The 17,570-nt window shown below is 38.2% G+C and overlaps 1 protein-coding gene across 1 annotated transcript; it reads left to right on the top strand.

The window, feature by feature from the left end:
* The first annotated feature begins 6,647 nt into the window (after positions 1 to 6,647).
* On the top strand, positions 6,648 to 17,269 carry FBXO5 (F-box protein 5). The gene is made up of 5 exons (XM_019749236.2): positions 6,648 to 6,885; positions 12,721 to 13,423; positions 14,118 to 14,208; positions 15,099 to 15,281; positions 16,410 to 17,269. Exons 1-5 carry the CDS (start codon positions 6,783 to 6,785, stop codon positions 16,659 to 16,661), a joined length of 1,332 nt encoding a protein of 443 aa, XP_019604795.2. The 5' UTR covers positions 6,648 to 6,782; the 3' UTR covers positions 16,662 to 17,269.
* The last annotated feature ends 301 nt before the right edge of the window (positions 17,270 to 17,570 follow it).

Below are 17,570 nucleotides of genomic sequence, written 5' to 3'. Positions count from 1 at the left end.
TGCAGCTGGCAGGTCAGGCCTTGCAAACAGAGAACCTTAAATCCTCAGAGACTGGTAAGCAAGAAGCCTCCCACCAGGGTGTCAGCAAAAGTTGCTAGAGGGTAACATCAGTAGGTGTCTGCATTAATCAGCGTTCTCCAGACAGAAAGAACCAATAGGTTGTGTGGAGACAGAGAGATATTTATTATGAGGAATTGGCTCATGTGATTACCGAGGTTAGCAAGTCCAAAATCTGCAGTGTGGCCAGCAGTCTGGAGAGCCAGGAGAGCCAATGCTGTGGCCAGCAGTCTGGAGAGCCAGGAGAGCTAATGCTGTGGCTGCAGTCTGAAAGCAGTCTGCTGGCGAATTCTCTTTCTCAGGGGAGGCCAGTCATTTTGCTGTTTTTACGCCTTCGACTGCCGGAATGAGGCCCATCCCATTACAGAGGACTACATAAATTCTGCTTTACTCGGGGTTCACTGATTTAAGTGTTAATCTTATCCAAAAAACACTTCGAGAAACACCCAGAGTAATGCTAACTAAATATCTAGGCACCCTGTGGTCCAGCCAAGTTGACACAAAATTATGATGTCATTTAACTTGTTCCTCAAGTCACAATATTTCCTACAAACTGGAAGTTAGAGCTTAAGACTCAGCAAGTTTTACATACTCCCTCCCTTCCCATTTTGGGGAAAATGACAGCATTGTTGCCATTAAAATACACAAGTCAGGTTTGAATGCTCTGATGCGCTGAGATGCATTAGATTCTCTGCAAAATATTGACAGATAAGACAAATGAATTCACCTTGGTGAATTGAGAATTTACAGTTGAAAGTGAGCTTAAAGCTGAATCATTAACAATCTTATATCAATGTTTTTGTGTTACAAGATTTCAAAGAAATTATTTGCTCCTGTTTCCATGGAAATCCTGGTTATGATGAGCTCTTTTCTGAGAAGACTAACTGCAGTGAGTTAAGCCTGAAAGGGAAGGAAAGCCCAGGGATGTTTGCTTGAAGCTGCACAGCTGTAAAAAGACCTCTTCATGTTGAGTACCACAGTGAATAAAGAAGTGTGTTTGATAAATAGACACCCCAAATTTCCTTTTTGATGTGTGCACTAGAATAGTAATAAATTCAACCTGTTAAACTACAAAACAAAACAAAAACCTGTAGGACACGTCAGTTATTCCATAAAGAGAAAAGCTGGAAATGCTGTCTCAATTTTTCAAAAACATGGTAAACTAAGGAGTATAATTATAACAGCTCTACCTAGTAGAAAATGAATAAATGTTAAATGTATAGTAGTTACAAGGTAAGATTTCCAGAGCAAACAATTTCACTACTGAGGTTATATGATTAAAATGTTAAAGAATTAGGAGACACTTAGTTAACTCCCAAAATTGCACTTTTCTGTATTTGTTAGAAATTAACAGAATGAATTCTTATGAGCATATGTACTACATAAATTCAAAACTAGATTATTGTCGTATAATGGGTTTCCTCCTTATAGCAAACTTTATTAGCCATATTTCCTTAAAAGCCCCAGCCTGTGCTAATTTTCAGAGTGGTTTTATATTAATTTGTTATTAATACGTCAGAGGCTTTTAATTTGAAGAGACTCCCTCTCCCTATAATATTCTGCACTTGCAAGGCACGCTACCTTCTCAAGAACAGTTGATGAAGGCAGTTTCAGAGGCCTGTGCAACTCAAGATACACAGCAAGACATGTTCATTAATCCCGTTGTCTGCATAAGGCCCAATGCAGATCTGTGTCTCCCAGTTTTATCAATTTCCTCTTGGGTCTTTCAGTTTCCCTTTTGAATGTAAGGGATATACCTATGGGTTATTAAATATTACAATGTAGCATTAATTTTTCTTTGCCTCTTCTAATAGGTTATAATTAGAAAAGTTGGACTGAGATTGTGAAGGGTCTGGAATGTTGGATTCATTCTGTAAATAAGGGAGAGATTGTAAAAAAGTTGACTTAATTTCCTTCCACCCTCTCCACTCCCTCACTCCCTGCCACAAAGAGAAAAGTGAGAAAGCTGCACTAATGAAGGTGGAAAAGCTTTGATCCATTTTTAAACTTATTGCCCATTAGAACATCATAGTTGGTTAGAAAAAAATTGTAACGCCTAGCTAATTTCAACATAAATTAAGATATGTATCAGTAGGTGTATCATGAACACATGCAGAGTAACTGCCAAATTCTGGTCTGTGAACTGACATTGTCTCCCACTTCACACATCAATCTAAATGAGTTATTCCTACATGACCATATGTAATCTTTGGAACCCAGGAAATGGTAAGGGTAAAAGCAATATAATTTGCATGAAGCCTATTGGGACCCCAAGTGTAACCTTTTAAGGGCCTTGGAATTTTTTAACAATGCATCTACACAGCTATCTTAATTATAAACCATGCATCATCACTCCTACCTGCTTATGCTGCCTTGTCTGCTTAGAAAACACTCCATTTACCTGTGCAGACAGATGTCAAGGTCCAACTTAAATGGCACCTTAGTCCCTAAGCATAATTAACTGCTCTTCATCGGTATTCCATGTTGCTTTACCATACCTGTATGACAAGGTAATAAACTCTCAAGATTGTGTGCTTAATAAGGAAATGGGAAAGGGTAGGTTAGGAAATAGCATAAACTCATATTGCTAGACCTTTCACACTATTTCATTAATGGACAAAATTGTGTTCTCTTCATTCTTGTCTCAAGACCTAACATCAAGCTATAATAGTTATTAACTAAATAGATGTATAAAATGCAGTTACAGCTGAAGTTTTAGTCTAGAAATCTGGTGCATTGTTCAGAAAGAACCACAACTAAACTTAATTTCAAAATGGCCTACACCAGTCAATCAAACCTCATTCAACTAGAACGGCAATTTTGAAGATTGTATAAACAGATAATCACTATGTTTAAAACGAAACTTGTCAGATTTCCTCTACAAGCCATTTCTCACTGTGTGATCTAAATTTCTTTAATGGCACTACCATTCTCTCCCTCTCTCAAATTTAAAACGTGGCCACCTTTGTTTCCTCTTCCTCACATGCAGTTTATTGCTAAATTCTACTCTCCTACAAAACACTAATCCTCTGATTCCATTACCATTACTCTTGTCCAGAATTCTCTCATGAACTACTTGAACAGTCCCGACTCCTCCCTGTATCCTCTCTGTCCGCTAATTCAGGTTACATATCCATAACTGCCAGATTCATTTGCCTAAAAAGCAATGCTCTGACCTTCCTTGTCACTCCTTTGCTCAACAGCTTAAAAGGTTCCCATTGCCTCCCAAATAAAACATTTAAGTGTGCATCGAATACATCTGTATCTGTATCCAGCATTATTCCATATTAGCCCATTCTACAAACCACCCCCTACCTAAAATTACATAATTTTTCCTGATAAAGCACCTGCATTTAAGCTTCTTCCCCCCATTTTGTTCCGTATGCCATGGAAGGTCTCCCTCTTCTCCATTCCCTCAAAAGACATCCTGTACAGTTGTGGTTCTCATCTATAGGCAATCTTGCCCCCTTCCCCCTCCAAGAACATCTAGAAATGGAGATAGTTGTCACAACTAGAAGGGGGGAGTTAGAGGCTAAGAATGCTGCTAAATGCCCCACAATGCACAGGACAGCCACCCACAACAAATGTCTGGCCTGAAATATCAACAGTGTTGAGGTTGAGAAGACATGTCCCATAGATGATTCATTTATCCTGGCATACGGAAGTACCTCCTCTGTTCTATAAAAAGTCCTACTGTAACTAGATGTATTTGACTACCCAGTGTTTCATTATAGTTATATTTTATACACCTTATCTCCTCCCCCTTAAGCCCCATGATGACTCAAAAATTAATTACTGAGCATTTTATATCTATTAGTTGGCAGGCCCAGATAGTGAGCACAAGGGCAAGTAACCATGTACCACTTATTTTTCATACACTTCCCGATGTCTTAAAAGTTTTAGGCAATTAGAATTTGTTGAAAGAATGAGGACAATTCTCTCAGTACTTCATTTTGCACCTAAAAACTCAACAATTCTGATTGATAATGATTTGCAGGGAAAAAAAAAGGTGTATCTCGTGACATCTAGTAAAATTCAGAATGGCCCTTTCTAAGATTCTCACTAATGAAATTAACAGGTGTTCAATAACCTACTGAACAAGTTATCAGTTAAAAATACTATTTCATCATAATTAAAGCTTTAGCAGTTAAAAATCAATATTAAGAACTTAAAATAAAGGAAAAAGATTGACAAACTACTCCAACATGCAATAAAACATGCTTGACTCTTTATTCTACCTGTATTACAGTAATTTTGATTTTTCCAATAATATATCTTAACCTTTTTCTGAAATAAATACCTGCTGGGGAATACTTTTTAAGCTGTGGTTAAGATCCAAAGTTGCAATGCAGGTGCTCAACTAATTTAGTGAGAACCTCTCCTCCCCTCAAATTTCATATATTTGCATCCAAAAATAAAAGAGGTAAATAAAGATGGTCTCTAATGTCAAACAGTAATGTGAAAATGTCCTATAAACAATCAGGCCTCCCGCAAATATTATTAACCCTTCGTATAATATAGAGCAAAGTACATGGTCTCCTACAGATGGGTCGGAGTTTTTGCTTACTAGCTGTGTGGTTCTGTGGGAATTAATTAACTTATACTTCTAAGAACAATCATAAAATGAAAATAATGTTAGAGCTACCGTGAGAAGTAAAGGCTAACATTTCTAAAGTACATAGTAGATAAAAAGCTACTATAGTTTCAATATTTATTCAACAAATCACTCCCTTGCTAAAAATCCCTCCAAAAGCTACCCCATTGGAATCAAAAGAAACTCTACATATACACCAACAAAGTCGTACAGGATCTAGCTTCTACCTCTACGACCTCTTTTCCTACTGTGTTCCTTGCTCAGTGCACTCTAAACATCCTTCAAGCCCTGGACAAGCCAAGCACTTGGTCCCTTGTTCTACCTATTAAGTAGATCTTTGCAATGTTGGCTCAACATTCAGATCTTGGTCCAAAACCTCAAAAGCCTTCCTGACTACCCAGTCATTAATCGATAGCCCTACTGTCCAGTCGCTACCCAATTACATTGTTTTACAGTCCTCTTTCATTTACTGAAATTAATGGCCATTTCCCACTGGAATGTAAGCTCCCTGAAGGACAGAACTTTAATCTTTTCAACTGTGTCTCCAGGACCTACCATCAGGGCAGGCTAAGGCAAGTGAGACACATGACTAAGGTGCAAAATTTAAGGAGGTGCCCAAAATTTCAGTAATCAAGAAAATGACTAATGCAACATTCTACAAGATAAAAATTAATGCAAAAAAATATGAACCAATTATCAAAATTTGACAGAGGTGGGATCCACCCAGCACTTGCAGGACTCATCCAAATCCCTACCCACCCTGATCCAGGCCCTGCCTCACCCAGGACTTGCCACGGAATTAACTAAGCGCTTATCATAAGCCAAGTATTCACTCTGCCTGCGGCTACAGAAAAGCAAAAATAAAATTGAAAAGGTAAAACTGCAAAACAGGAATTCGGACTTTTAGAGCTTGTACGCTGTGGCTTCACTGCGCTATGGCCAACAGCAGAGTCCTGGGAATTCATTGTCACCAGTTCAGCGCACAAAGAGTGAAAAGTTCAGCGTAACTAATAATAGTACGGTACAATCCATCATCGAAACCTTTACAATTAATACTTCCACCCATTCCTCCATTACTAGAAAATCATTCCGTTAGCCAGGGGCCTCCAGCCGCAGGGGTAGGAATTGAAACTCCCAAGGTAGGAAATTTTATTTATTTTGGAGCAGGATTACTGTCCCTTGCATTTGGTCCTTCAAGGAAAGACTCAGTTGTGATAGAATTGTGGTTGAAAATAATAAATACGCTTACAAGAAAGATGTCCCTCTCCGTCCCACCCTCACCCACGCGGGACCCAGGAAGCCGTGGTTCCAGGTGTCCCGCCACAGCATCCGCAGGACCAAGTAAACGCGCGCCAGGAACGCGCGCACCACCGCCGATCTCGCTTCCCTCTTAAACGCGGGGGACCCCAGTGCGCAAGCGCCAACCCGCCAACTCTGCGCTGCCCGCCAAAAGCGCGTGCGCAACAGCATTGGACAAGGAGTGTACGAGGTAGAGACGAGCGCGCCTAAATCCTAGAGAGGCGGGCTGTGAAGGGCTGGGGGGAGGGTTCGTCTTCCGGAAAGTCTGCATTCCCGGACCACCAGAGTCGCCGCTCACCAATCTCCCGCATTTGAGATGATCGGACAAAGTCGTCTACCCTTTGTACCCATCGGAGATCTTCAAACAGAAGCCGGAGTTGCCTTCAGGATGAAATCAGAACTTGCAGAAGTCCGATTCCTACAGCCGAAGGATGCCAGGCGGGTGGGCGCATGCGTGGTAGGCTCCCTCCACATGCGGCCGGGCAGCAGCCACCCCGCGCTCCGAGGCCCTCCTTCGGCCCCGCCCCCGGCTTCAGCATCCTTCCGGACGCCGGGTGCCGGTCAGAAGGAAGGAGGTTGGGCCTTGCGGCTGGCCCCGCCTCAGCAGCCTCCAATTGGGCTTCGGTGAGGGCGCCCCCTCCTACCGCCTTTCCATTGGAGCGCGCGTCCGAGAGACGCGTCCCATTGGGCCGTGCGGATTTGGGCACCAAATTCAAAGATTTTAAAAGTACCAGCTGGCGCCTTTCTGAAGAGAGAACTCTGTGAAGCGGATTCCTCTTTCCACCGCTGTGATAACTGGTCCCTCACCTGAGGAAGACCTCACTTCGCTGGCATGAGCCAGCGTCCCTGCAGCTGCTCCCCACGTTCTCGCTCCAACTCCTGCCGCTGCCCCTACAGCGCCGTGACAGCCTCCGGGCGCCCTCACCCCTTGGACAGTGAGTGGGAGAAGAGGGAGCTTGGGAGGCTGGGTTCCAGGAGGGGTGTCTGGTGAACGGCAGGGGCCGTGCGACTCGAACCCAACACCTTCCCGAGTCCGTGTGCGGCTCCACCCTGGGCCTCCGACGGGCCCCGGCGGCGGTCCCTGGGGCCGGGAGAAAGAAGGCTGGCGTTCTGGGAAGGGAACCAGATGTGCTGAGGCGGTATGGCTGGCCCGTGTCCCGCCTGCCACGCCGAACCTAGACGCCAGCTCCCGGGGAGGTGCGGGCTGAGGCCTCCTAGGGCGTCCTTCTTTGCTTGGAAGATCCACCTCTCCCCACAAGGCTGGAATGGGCGCCAAATGCCCCCTCCCCTCCCCCATTCCACCCTGGGGCTCCAGCTCTGCAGGCCTTGCAAGCCAGCGGTCCCCTGAGCCTGGCCAGCTGTCTAATCCCCACTCCCCGCGCCCCTTTTCCATATCTGTCCCCCACCCTCAGATCCGAAGTCAGTTTCCCCGGTTTTTCGCCACCTCAGCCTTGCTGGCGGGCGCGGGAGATCGAGCTCGCTGTTATCTCCCGCCTCCTCAGCAAGGCCCGCGCCCTGAGGGGCCACCCTAGCGACCCCTCAGGATTTCTAGGGTCTTCCCCCCATCGACTCCCGCCAAATGGAGGGACCCCCACCCCCATCGGACCAATCACTTTGGGACCTCCAAACAAAAATGTTCAATTTCTCCTTTTTTCCCCTTTACCCAGTAACTCTGTCTCAAGGCCTGGGAACAGATGGGGGGGAAAGCAGTTTTCAGTACAGACCAGTGAATTTGGGCTTTTTTAGCTGATTTTGTGAAATTTGAAGAATTGGTTGTTATTTTTGGCTGTTCTCCTTGAAGCACTAGTTTTTTAGTCCAAACTTGGATAGAATGAAAAGCAGTAGAATAAATGCTTATTTTTATCCTCTGTTGCTGTCTCAAAAAGAGATCCAAATGCATTTATTTTAACTCGGACATTAACAAATTTTAAAAATTAGCAATGTGATATTGGAATATTTGGTAATCTCTGGAAGATACCCATTTCTTTAGAAAAGAATATGGAAGACTTGAGGAAAAAAAATACTTAACAGATCATGTCTATTTCTAGAAGGTAATGGATCATAAGTCTCCCTGTGAAATTTTGAAGCTTGATGGCTTTAAGAAGGGGTCTTTTGATTGTTTAATTCCAGTTGTCTCTTTACCACCATCCAGTTTCTTGAATGTTTTTCCTGTTTACAAATTTGAGGAAATTAAATTTAAAAATTTATTGCATTCAAATATTTTTTAAAGTTTATAAAATTTTTTTTCTCTAAGAGATTATGACTAATTTGCAGTTTATGGCGGCAAGCCTTGGGGCTCTCTTAAATTTTTGAAGAGTAGCCATGCCTACATGCCTAATGTTGGGCACATGCTGGCTATCTTAAAGGTATTAGAGATTGTAGAACTTATTTAACATTGAATAGCTGTAAAGATTTTTAAGCACTGTCTATTTAATATGGAGTGTCAGATTATATTGAAAAGTTAAATAGAAGGTTACACTTTGTACACTTAACTATAATAACTTCTTTTTCATGATCGGACTATTAATGAGAGGTTTGAAAAATGCATTATGTTGAACTTACCAACTCCATGAAGTGGATATTAATATCTCCATTTTAGAGAAAATGAAAGAGACTGACTGTTCTACATCACAAAGTCAAAAGGCTGAGCTAGGGTTTTCAGGTGAAGTTAGATCTGATTCCTGGAAAAAGTAAAGAATATTCTGAAATGTATACTTATGTCTAGAGTATTTTTTGCTACTTTTAAAATATTCATAGTATACAATATTAAGGAATATGAAGGGATTTTCCATATGAATAATTGATGAAAATACTGTAGATTCTAGTGATTAGAGCATGTGTGACAGGGACTCTCAAGAGTTCAGTTCAATTTAATTTTCTCACCCCCATTTTATAGAGGAGGAAAGAGTTAACTTCCTCAGTTTTCCCCAACTCAGCAAATGACACTTTACACTATAGATGCTCAAATCTTTAACCCCAGGGTATTCTTGGATTCTTTACTCCACTTTCCTTCATCATCCATATCTAATACATATGAAGCTCTTTTGATTTTTGACTTTAATCTCCTAAATAAATCTCACATCTATTCATTTATCTTCATTTTCACTATGGTCATCAAGTCTCAGGTACCAAACTCTTTGGACTCTCGTGATACATACTTCTAACTAGTCTCCTAGCTTCCACTTGTACCTTCCTACAATCTGTTCCCCACAGCTACCAATGATTTGTTTTAAAGTATAAACCAAATGTCTCTATTTAGAATCCTTCAAACACTATTACACAATAAAATCCACCCTACCTTAAAAATCCCATTCTGCCTTTCCAACCTTATTTTTCAGTCATTTTCCCTCCTAGCTCACTAAGTTGCAGTCCTACAGGACTTTCACTTCTTTAAATACTTAATACTTGTCCTTGCTTCCAGTGTTTCCCTCTGTCTGGAACTCTCCCACCAGATAGATTTTCACAAGGCTTTCAGGTCTCAGAATATCACCTCTAAAAGATCGTCCTTGACTAATTTCTTCCTTTCTCCACACCCTGTCACAAAGTAGGCATTGGATAAATGAATGAGGTAGCAGAACTAGACTCTGAACCCTTATCAGTCTGATTCAAAAGGTCATGAAACCACGCAATATTTTCTTCCCCTTTCTGAATATCAACTCAATTATATAAAAACATTTTCCAAATTGTTTAGGGATATTTGGCTTGGTCACTGGAAAGCACTGAAATAGTTGAAAGACCTGGAATTAGCCTTTTACGAAACGGCTACTTTCAGGATCCTGTTGTATAAAAGTGGTACTGGTTTATTTTTGCAGTATTGTTATGGAGATTTTTTTTAAAGTACATTACATAATTTCACATTTTAAAACAATCTACAACCGGCATCCAGATTTTGGAACCAATAAAAGCAGAGTTCCTTGGAGAAATAACTGATTCTAGGGCTGGAATGGGGAAAATACAAGATGAGCTTGGAGCATCTCATCATAGTGCCAGAAAGTAAGGAATGCTCCAAAAACAAAATAATGGATGTATGTCAAATGTACATGAACTTAACAATGGAAAGCCAGAACAATTTGAGCAACAACAAAATAATGTATTGGGTTATAACCAAAGTCCATGAGTATGTATATCTCTTAACTACCTGTAAAATCTTGGGCAAGTTACTTAGCTGAGCTTCGTGTTCTCAGAAAAATAAGGTAATAATACCTCTCCATCCTACCTCAAAAACTTGTGAGAACCAAGTGTTTGGAAACAAATTGGAAACTGTAAACTTCTGAACAAGTATAAGGTATTTGAATCATTATTCATTCTGAATTTAAAGAACTCCATATTCAAGTAAAATTGAATGAAAGGCGTTCTTCTATAGGATAGTCTTCCAGTAACTGTCCTAAAGACAAACAGAAGGGGGGTTATCACTTTGTGAGAGGTGTAAATTTCTAACTATTACATTGTTTTGTACACCTGAAACTAATAAATTTAAAAAAATAAAGATAAACAGAAGAATGCCTTTGAAATGATGAGTTTCAGAAGTACAGTTTCAGGCCTCTTCCCTTTAGGCAGCTAAACATAGTGAAATGTATGTCTTTGTAGGTGGCTTCTACTTTTTTATTCTCTCGGATTAAAGGTGGTCATATGTAAATCATACTTCATTACTTGAGACAAAATAAAAACCATCTTGGAATATTTTACTTTTTCAGAGTGGAAGACAACCAATCAAAATAATTTGATCTAATTAGGGTTAGTTTGGGAGATTAGAATTTGTATATTCTTTATTTGCTTTTCATGCCCCAAACTCTTAGCTTAAACCTAAACTTTTGGGTAAGTCCAAGGTTTAGTGGGATCTGGGACACATGCTATGTCTTCGCTGTATTAGTCATTGGGAACTTACAGAGAATCTCTACCTACAAGGTTACTTCCTATCGAGGTGCCCTTTAGTATTTTGACTTAAAGCTTTTGCTCTAAATAAAAATGGTAACATTAATATGGACAGATTACCAATATTTAAGGGCAGACTAAACATAGTGACTGGTATATACATTTACTTACAGGATAAATTGTAATTGACTTGTAGGGAGATAGTGGATGACAAGTACAATCGAAGCACATCTTAGGTTGGTGCAAAAGTAATTTCTGTTTAAAAGGTTAAAAACAATTGCAAACACTGCAATTACTTTTGCACTAATCTAATGCTATTCATATGCTCTGCCTTCAGTGATGCTAAGCAGTTTTCTAAGCTCATTTCTATATGTCCCTTCCCAGAATAGTGCTTTTGCTCACACTGTCCTTTGGTGAATACCCTTCCAACCTCTACTGCCTGACAGAATCCTAATCATTCTTTAAAGCAGTGACTCTCATCTGAGTAGTGGGGGAGATTTTCCTGCCGCTGTCTTCTCCCAACTGCCAATATTTGGCAATAACTGGTGACTGGAGATATTTTTTATTGTCTTTCCTAGGTAAAAGGGGTTACTAAAGGCATCAGATGGGTAAAGGCTGCTAAATAGCCTACAATGTGCAGGACAGAGCCCCTAACAATGAATTATCTGGTCCAAAATGTCAGTAGTGCAGAGACAGACAATCTGCTTTAAAGATATTTTAACTGATTTCTAAGGCCATGGTGGTGGTGATACAACCCTAAATAAGTCTTTGGCTTTTTTGAAGCTCAAATTTGAATCAATAACTGCATTCTAATGAGTAATATCCAGAAATAATTGCATGATTTGTTTGTAGTATCATGACTTGTTTTTCCTCATCATGCTACTTATCATAAATAGCAAGTACCATTGTCTTCAGTTTTTTAAAACAACTGAACAGGAATTCACATGCACTGCCCTACCACCCTCACATTCTTATATCTGGTCTTATGCTGATTGGAATGCCATTCTTATTTTCCATATCTTCTGATTGGTATCTGAAGTATTCTTCTGGTTCTTTCATTAATTAGTCATGAGAAATCTTTGTTCAGTAATTAAAGAGAGCAGAGTTTCTAGTACTTATTAGGCAAGATATAGGGAGATATTGCTGTGCTTGAGCTTATTATCCAGTAGCGTAGACAAACACCTTGAATGTCTGACTGTCACCCAGAGCATCTGTCAGAATAAAACTTAAATATGAGAGCTCTGTGAGTTCAAGTAGACTTTCATTTATGGGTATTTAAATTTATCGGCTTTTTAGTCCTTTCTCTTGGCTACCTGTTAATTATTCTAAGGCTTATAATAATTGCTAATGTTTAAATAATGCACACATATTTTTGTTACTTTTATCAAAACTGTTTGACATTTAGACATTCCCCTCCCCCATTGGTCTTAACCATATTTACTGTCAATGGTTTGATGCTTAAGCCAAAACTAACTATAAATGTCATTTCAAGTCCAGGGTATAAACACTGCTTCTAGAAGTATTTGATTACTATAAGGATCTCTGACCTGAGACCCCACTCTTGATGCCTCACATTTCCTTATTTGTTCCTTAAGCACAAGTATTTATTAAATAGTCCCTTTCTACTGTTTTTTACTCAATCAGTATAGACTTCAAAAGTGAAATGTTGCAGTTATACAGATGTATAAGCAATCTGTTCTGAAATACCATTTCAGGAATAAGATATATGTATACTTGTCATAAAATTTAAGTAATATTTTCTCATGTCACATCTCAGTAATTAAACTTGGATAATTTACAGTTACATAGGCAATATACAGTGTTGAGAGAATGCAAAGCAATTAAGATGTAAGAATATGTGAAGATTTTGCTGTTAAGTAAATATGTTGTTTTTGTAGGTTGCAAAGAAGAAAGTTCCACTCTTTCTGTCAAAATGAAATGTGATTTTAATTATAACCATCTTCATTCTGAACTTAAACTGGTAAAACCTGATGATGACATTGGAAGGCTAGTTTCCTGCGTTTCTCCATGTTTGGAAGGTTCTTATGAAGATTGCATTAAAGACTATGAAAAGTTATCAGATATTGGGTCACCGATTGTGAGCCCCAGGATTGTAGAACTTGAAACTGAGAGCAAGCCCTTACATAACAAGGAAAATCAACATGTGCTACCATCACTTACTGGTTCAAATGAAATAGAACTAGAGACCGCTGGACCTTGTGAAGACAGTGGCTATTCTTCATTTTCCCAACAAAGTGGCCTCAGTGAACATGAAGAAGCTAGCCTTCCCCTGGACATTGACAGTCCACAGTCTTGCCTGCTACAGACGCAAAGCCCAGATCAATTTCCCAACAAAAACTTGTTGCCAGCTCTTCATTTTGCAAAAGTGGTTTGTTCAACATTAAAAAAGAATACCAAACGGAATCCTAAAATAGACTGGGAGAAGTTGAAGGACTATAGTGTAAATTTTAGACTACAGAATATAATTGGCAGGAAAATGGGCCTCGAATGCGTGGATATTCTCAGTGAACTCTTTCGAAGGGGCCTCAGACATCTCTTAGCAAATATTCTAACGCAGCTCAGTGATATGGACTTAATCAAGTAAGTATCATTGCTTTAAATGTATTAGTATAACACACTGAGCGTGTTCATTAGATGGCTCACTCAGCACCACCAGTTCATGCAAAAACATAGTAGGTAGTCTTTTGCATTGTTGTTTAATTGAGAAGTACTCTTTGAAAGTGTTAGTTTATACTGGTCTTTATGAAATATGTAGCTAAAGCAAAGTAGATACAAGTATTGATTTTTATTGTTGGCTATCTTGAAGGATATAATCAACATCACAGGTTCTATATTTGGTTCACAAGGTGGATTTTTTAAGTTTGATTTCTACTGATAGCAATATGTCCTAGAGTACTTTGAAATTTGTCCACAACATTTACCACTAACATGGTGCTTTATATACAGTGATGGCTACTTGATGTTTACTACAAATATTGTGAAAAAATGAAGTACAAATGAGTGGTTCTTGAACCTGGGTACACTTAGAATTACTTGATGGGAGCTTTAAAAAGAAAAAGTACAGAACCCTGACCCCTATTTCAGACCAATTATACCCAAAAGACTAGGCATGAGGTATCCTTAAATCTTAAGTGCCCTGGGCAATTCTAATGGATAGCCATGTTTGAGAAGCTCTGCTAATAAAAATTTCTCTTTTGCACTATTAATGTTTCTGTAATATAGTTACCTTAGATCTTTGTGATGCTTTAATTGTTTCCTTTAAAATCATTTACAGTGTATCTAAAGTGAGCACAACTTGGAAGAAGATTCTAGAAGATGATAAGGGAGCATTGCAGTTGTACAATAAAGCAATACAAAGAGTTACTGTAAGTTGTTGCGTGATGTTTTCATTTTAAAATATAGCAACTAGTGCTCTATATCTTTAGAAGTAGGAGGGAAAAGTAGATAACAGGTAATCTGGAAATCCTTTATATTCAAAAAGCATTTCAGCCTTTTATTAGAACTTGTTAAAGAAAAGACAAAGGGAAAACAATTCCACCTTAGTCATTTATTCCTAGAAATGGACTTTCCAAAAGTAAAAAAGGGAAAATTGCTCAGTTCTCACATAATCTTGGTTGCCATTTGTGTATTTTTTCAGTTATCAGATAAACAGTAAATTATTAACATACTGAGGATTCTTATTATAGAAGGGAATTCATTTACTTTAAAAAAATAACTTTAAGTTCAGGATATGACTAAAATTTCAGGCCTGGGAATTGGCAGACTTTAAGTCCAAATTTTGGTGCTTCTGCTTATTAACTAACTTTAGACAGGTATTGCTTTAATTCTCCAAGTTGAATTTCTTTATTGATAAGCTGGCGTAAATGGAAGGTTTTCTAACCGAAAAGGTTTTTGAATCTATTCCTGACACTGAGGTGACAATTAAACATGACTGTTGCCATCTACTGGTGGTGGGAAGAATGATCTTTTGTTCTGGTTGCAGTACTGATCAATCATGTATTAAGTGCTCGATAGACTTAAGCATGAAAAGTGCTTCTCACAATTTCTTGTTTGTAATTTCTGTCAATAGCTCAGGCTTTAAAATGCCTATGTGAATAGTTTTGTGCAGGTAAGCATGTGCAGGTAAATTGGATGTGGAGATAAATCCTTTATATTCTCATTTACCCTTTTCTATGTGTACAAACAGTAAAAATGCCTGACTGTTGAGAATACAAGAGTATATTTTTAAGTCCTATTAACTTTTTTTTTTAATTAGGAAAAGAACATTAAGTTTTCACCACATGCTTCAACCAGAGAAAATGTTATGTTCAGAACTGCATTGGCTTCTGTTCAAAAATCAGCAGCCCAAACTCCTCCCAACAAAGATGCTCGACCCAAGTTATCCAATCCAGGTGATCAGAAAGGTTCTATTTACAGTCGGCACAATGAATTCTCTGAGGTAATTTTTTATCAATAAATTAGAAACATGGCATTTGTTAAAAGGATTTAGAGTAAGAAATGGAAAATTTTCAATTTAATCAAAACATAATGAGAACTATTAAGGAGTTATTAATGGAGACCTTATCTTCTCTCACCTTCATTTTTTCAAAAACGTTGAAAATCAATAAAGCATTTATAACTCAACTAATAAATCGGGAAAGTACAGCGATGTCTTTCTGTGCTGAAAATAATAGATACCATTTGGCATTGTTTATGACACTTCAGTGTTGTTGAGATCTAATTTGTAAACACTAAGGAAATAATGAAAAACATTGAATTTAAAATTTATAAAACTTCAATATTATATTTTACAATTGCTGTCTTTAATATCTAGGAAAAGAACTAAATAGAAAAAGGCCATTTTTCAGACATTGAAGGCCTATACCTTCAAATCATTGGGCAATGTGTATTTAGTTCTACTCACATGTGGTTACTTTTACAAGCTTAATTTAAAAACCATAATCTTACAGACGAGTGCATGTTTTGACATAATGCTGACTGCCTCGTGTTGGTCAATAAATAATTAAGTTGTATGTAATAAAGTTTGTTTTTGTCCTAACTGTTTATGATATAATGACTAACACAATGTAATTTTATTCAAAAAGCATTTATTGAGCATCTGCTATCTTAACAAATACTGTATAAATAAGAAAACACGGTGACCTTCATAAGCTTAACACTCTAGACCGGAAGACGGCTTCCATTAAAAAAAAAAGGCCATATAATGTGGGAGATGCTTTAAAAAAAGATATAACTAGAGGTAGAAGAGCAGTAAACTCTTGAGTGACACTCGGAAGACTTCACAGGAAAAGTGACCATTTAAGTTGGGCATAGATGTGTGAGTAGCATTCATGAAGTAAAAGAGATTATGTTTAAAAGCAGCATTAAGAAATTGCTACTGGACCAGTCCATAAGTGATACTATCTCTCACCCATTGAACAGTAAGCTCCTTAAGGGCCGGAGTTGTCTCCTGTGACATTGATGCTTTACATATATTGGGGAAGGCATAGAGGTGCCATTCTTGTTTTTCCTAACTACATTACATTCAGTCCTTACTAAACTTTGTTTATGGGTTTTCTTCTTCTAGGTTGCCAAGACATTGAAAAAGAATGAAAGCCTCAAAGCTTGTATTCGCTGTAATTCACCTGCAAAATATGATTGCTATTTACAGCGGGCAACCTGCAAACGAGAAGGCTGTGGGTTTGATTATTGTACAAGGTGTCTGTGTAATTATCATACCACCAAAGACTGTTTGAATGGCAAGCCTCTAAAAGCCAGTTATAAAGTGGGTCCTCTGCCTGGTACTAAGAAAAGCAAGAAGAGTTTACGGCGATTATAATTATTAAATCTGTTATAACTGATTATGAAGGTTAGTCAGAAAGTGTTAGGTTTTAATACGAAAAATAAATGTATTATGATATTCGACTTTATGTTGATATCAATGTAGTACATGGGATTTCTTTTCCCTGGTAAGTAGAGGATGCACACAACCTCTTAAAATATTTTACAATTTAATGTGACAAAGTTCAAAATTCTTAGTATAAATCAGAAAAATTAAATATTTTAAGAAAAAAGAAAACCAGTCGTCAGCTATTTGTAATTCAGAGGTAAAGTTATTCAGTTTTACAGTAAAGGAAGTCCATGTAATTTTACCTAGACAATCTTAAAAATTTTGTTTACCATCTTAGCATTTAAGACATTTTATTTGCTTTACTAAATTAATATCAACTTCTGGTGTCTGTTAATTTAAATGTTTTAATACCTTTTTTGAACCTTGTTTTCAGTGTGTATATCTTGCTTTTCTTTGTTGTAATATCTGTTTTAATATTTCTGTGCATATGTAAATATATGTATTTTTATGTGTCTAAGAAAATAAATGTGACTTGTATATATTATATATATAAAAATTTTGTTCCTGTTATGAATAAAATTATTACACTTAATAAATAATGGGAACCTTTTATTTTGATAAACATTTTAATCCTAGAAACAGCTTCCTTAGGAAGCTGTTGAACTGCATTAGTGTGTGACGGCACTGAGTGTGTCTGTGTCTAATCAATGGAGCTTGTTTTGATTCCCCGGCTCTATTCTAATCCCAGTTTTCTCCCAACTCACAATATTTTAGTAGCTGTGGAATTGGGTCTTCAAATAAGCATTTCAAATTGATTCAATACAAGACCATAAACATAGTTTGAGAAATACTGACACATATATTAATTCATCACTAAACCAGTTAATAGGTTAAATA

Source organism: Rhinolophus sinicus, linkage group LG05 (assembly GCF_036562045.2).
Source record: "Rhinolophus sinicus isolate RSC01 linkage group LG05, ASM3656204v1, whole genome shotgun sequence".
NCBI classification, from domain to species: domain Eukaryota; kingdom Metazoa; phylum Chordata; class Mammalia; order Chiroptera; family Rhinolophidae; genus Rhinolophus; species Rhinolophus sinicus.
This window is presented reverse-complemented; position numbering and strand designations above follow the sequence as displayed.

Bases quoted from the DNA above. Each gene is read 5' to 3' on its own strand.
- FBXO5 (XM_019749236.2), top strand. From the start codon at position 6,783: ATGAGCCAGCGTCCCTGCAGCTGCTCCCCACGTTCTCGCTCCAACTCC. The intron at 14,209-15,098 runs GTAAGTTGTTGC...TTTTTTAATTAG, and splicing joins AAGCAATACAAAGAGTTACT to GAAAAGAACATTAAGTTTTC. The intron at 15,282-16,409 runs GTAATTTTTTAT...TTCTTCTTCTAG, and splicing joins GGCACAATGAATTCTCTGAG to GTTGCCAAGACATTGAAAAA.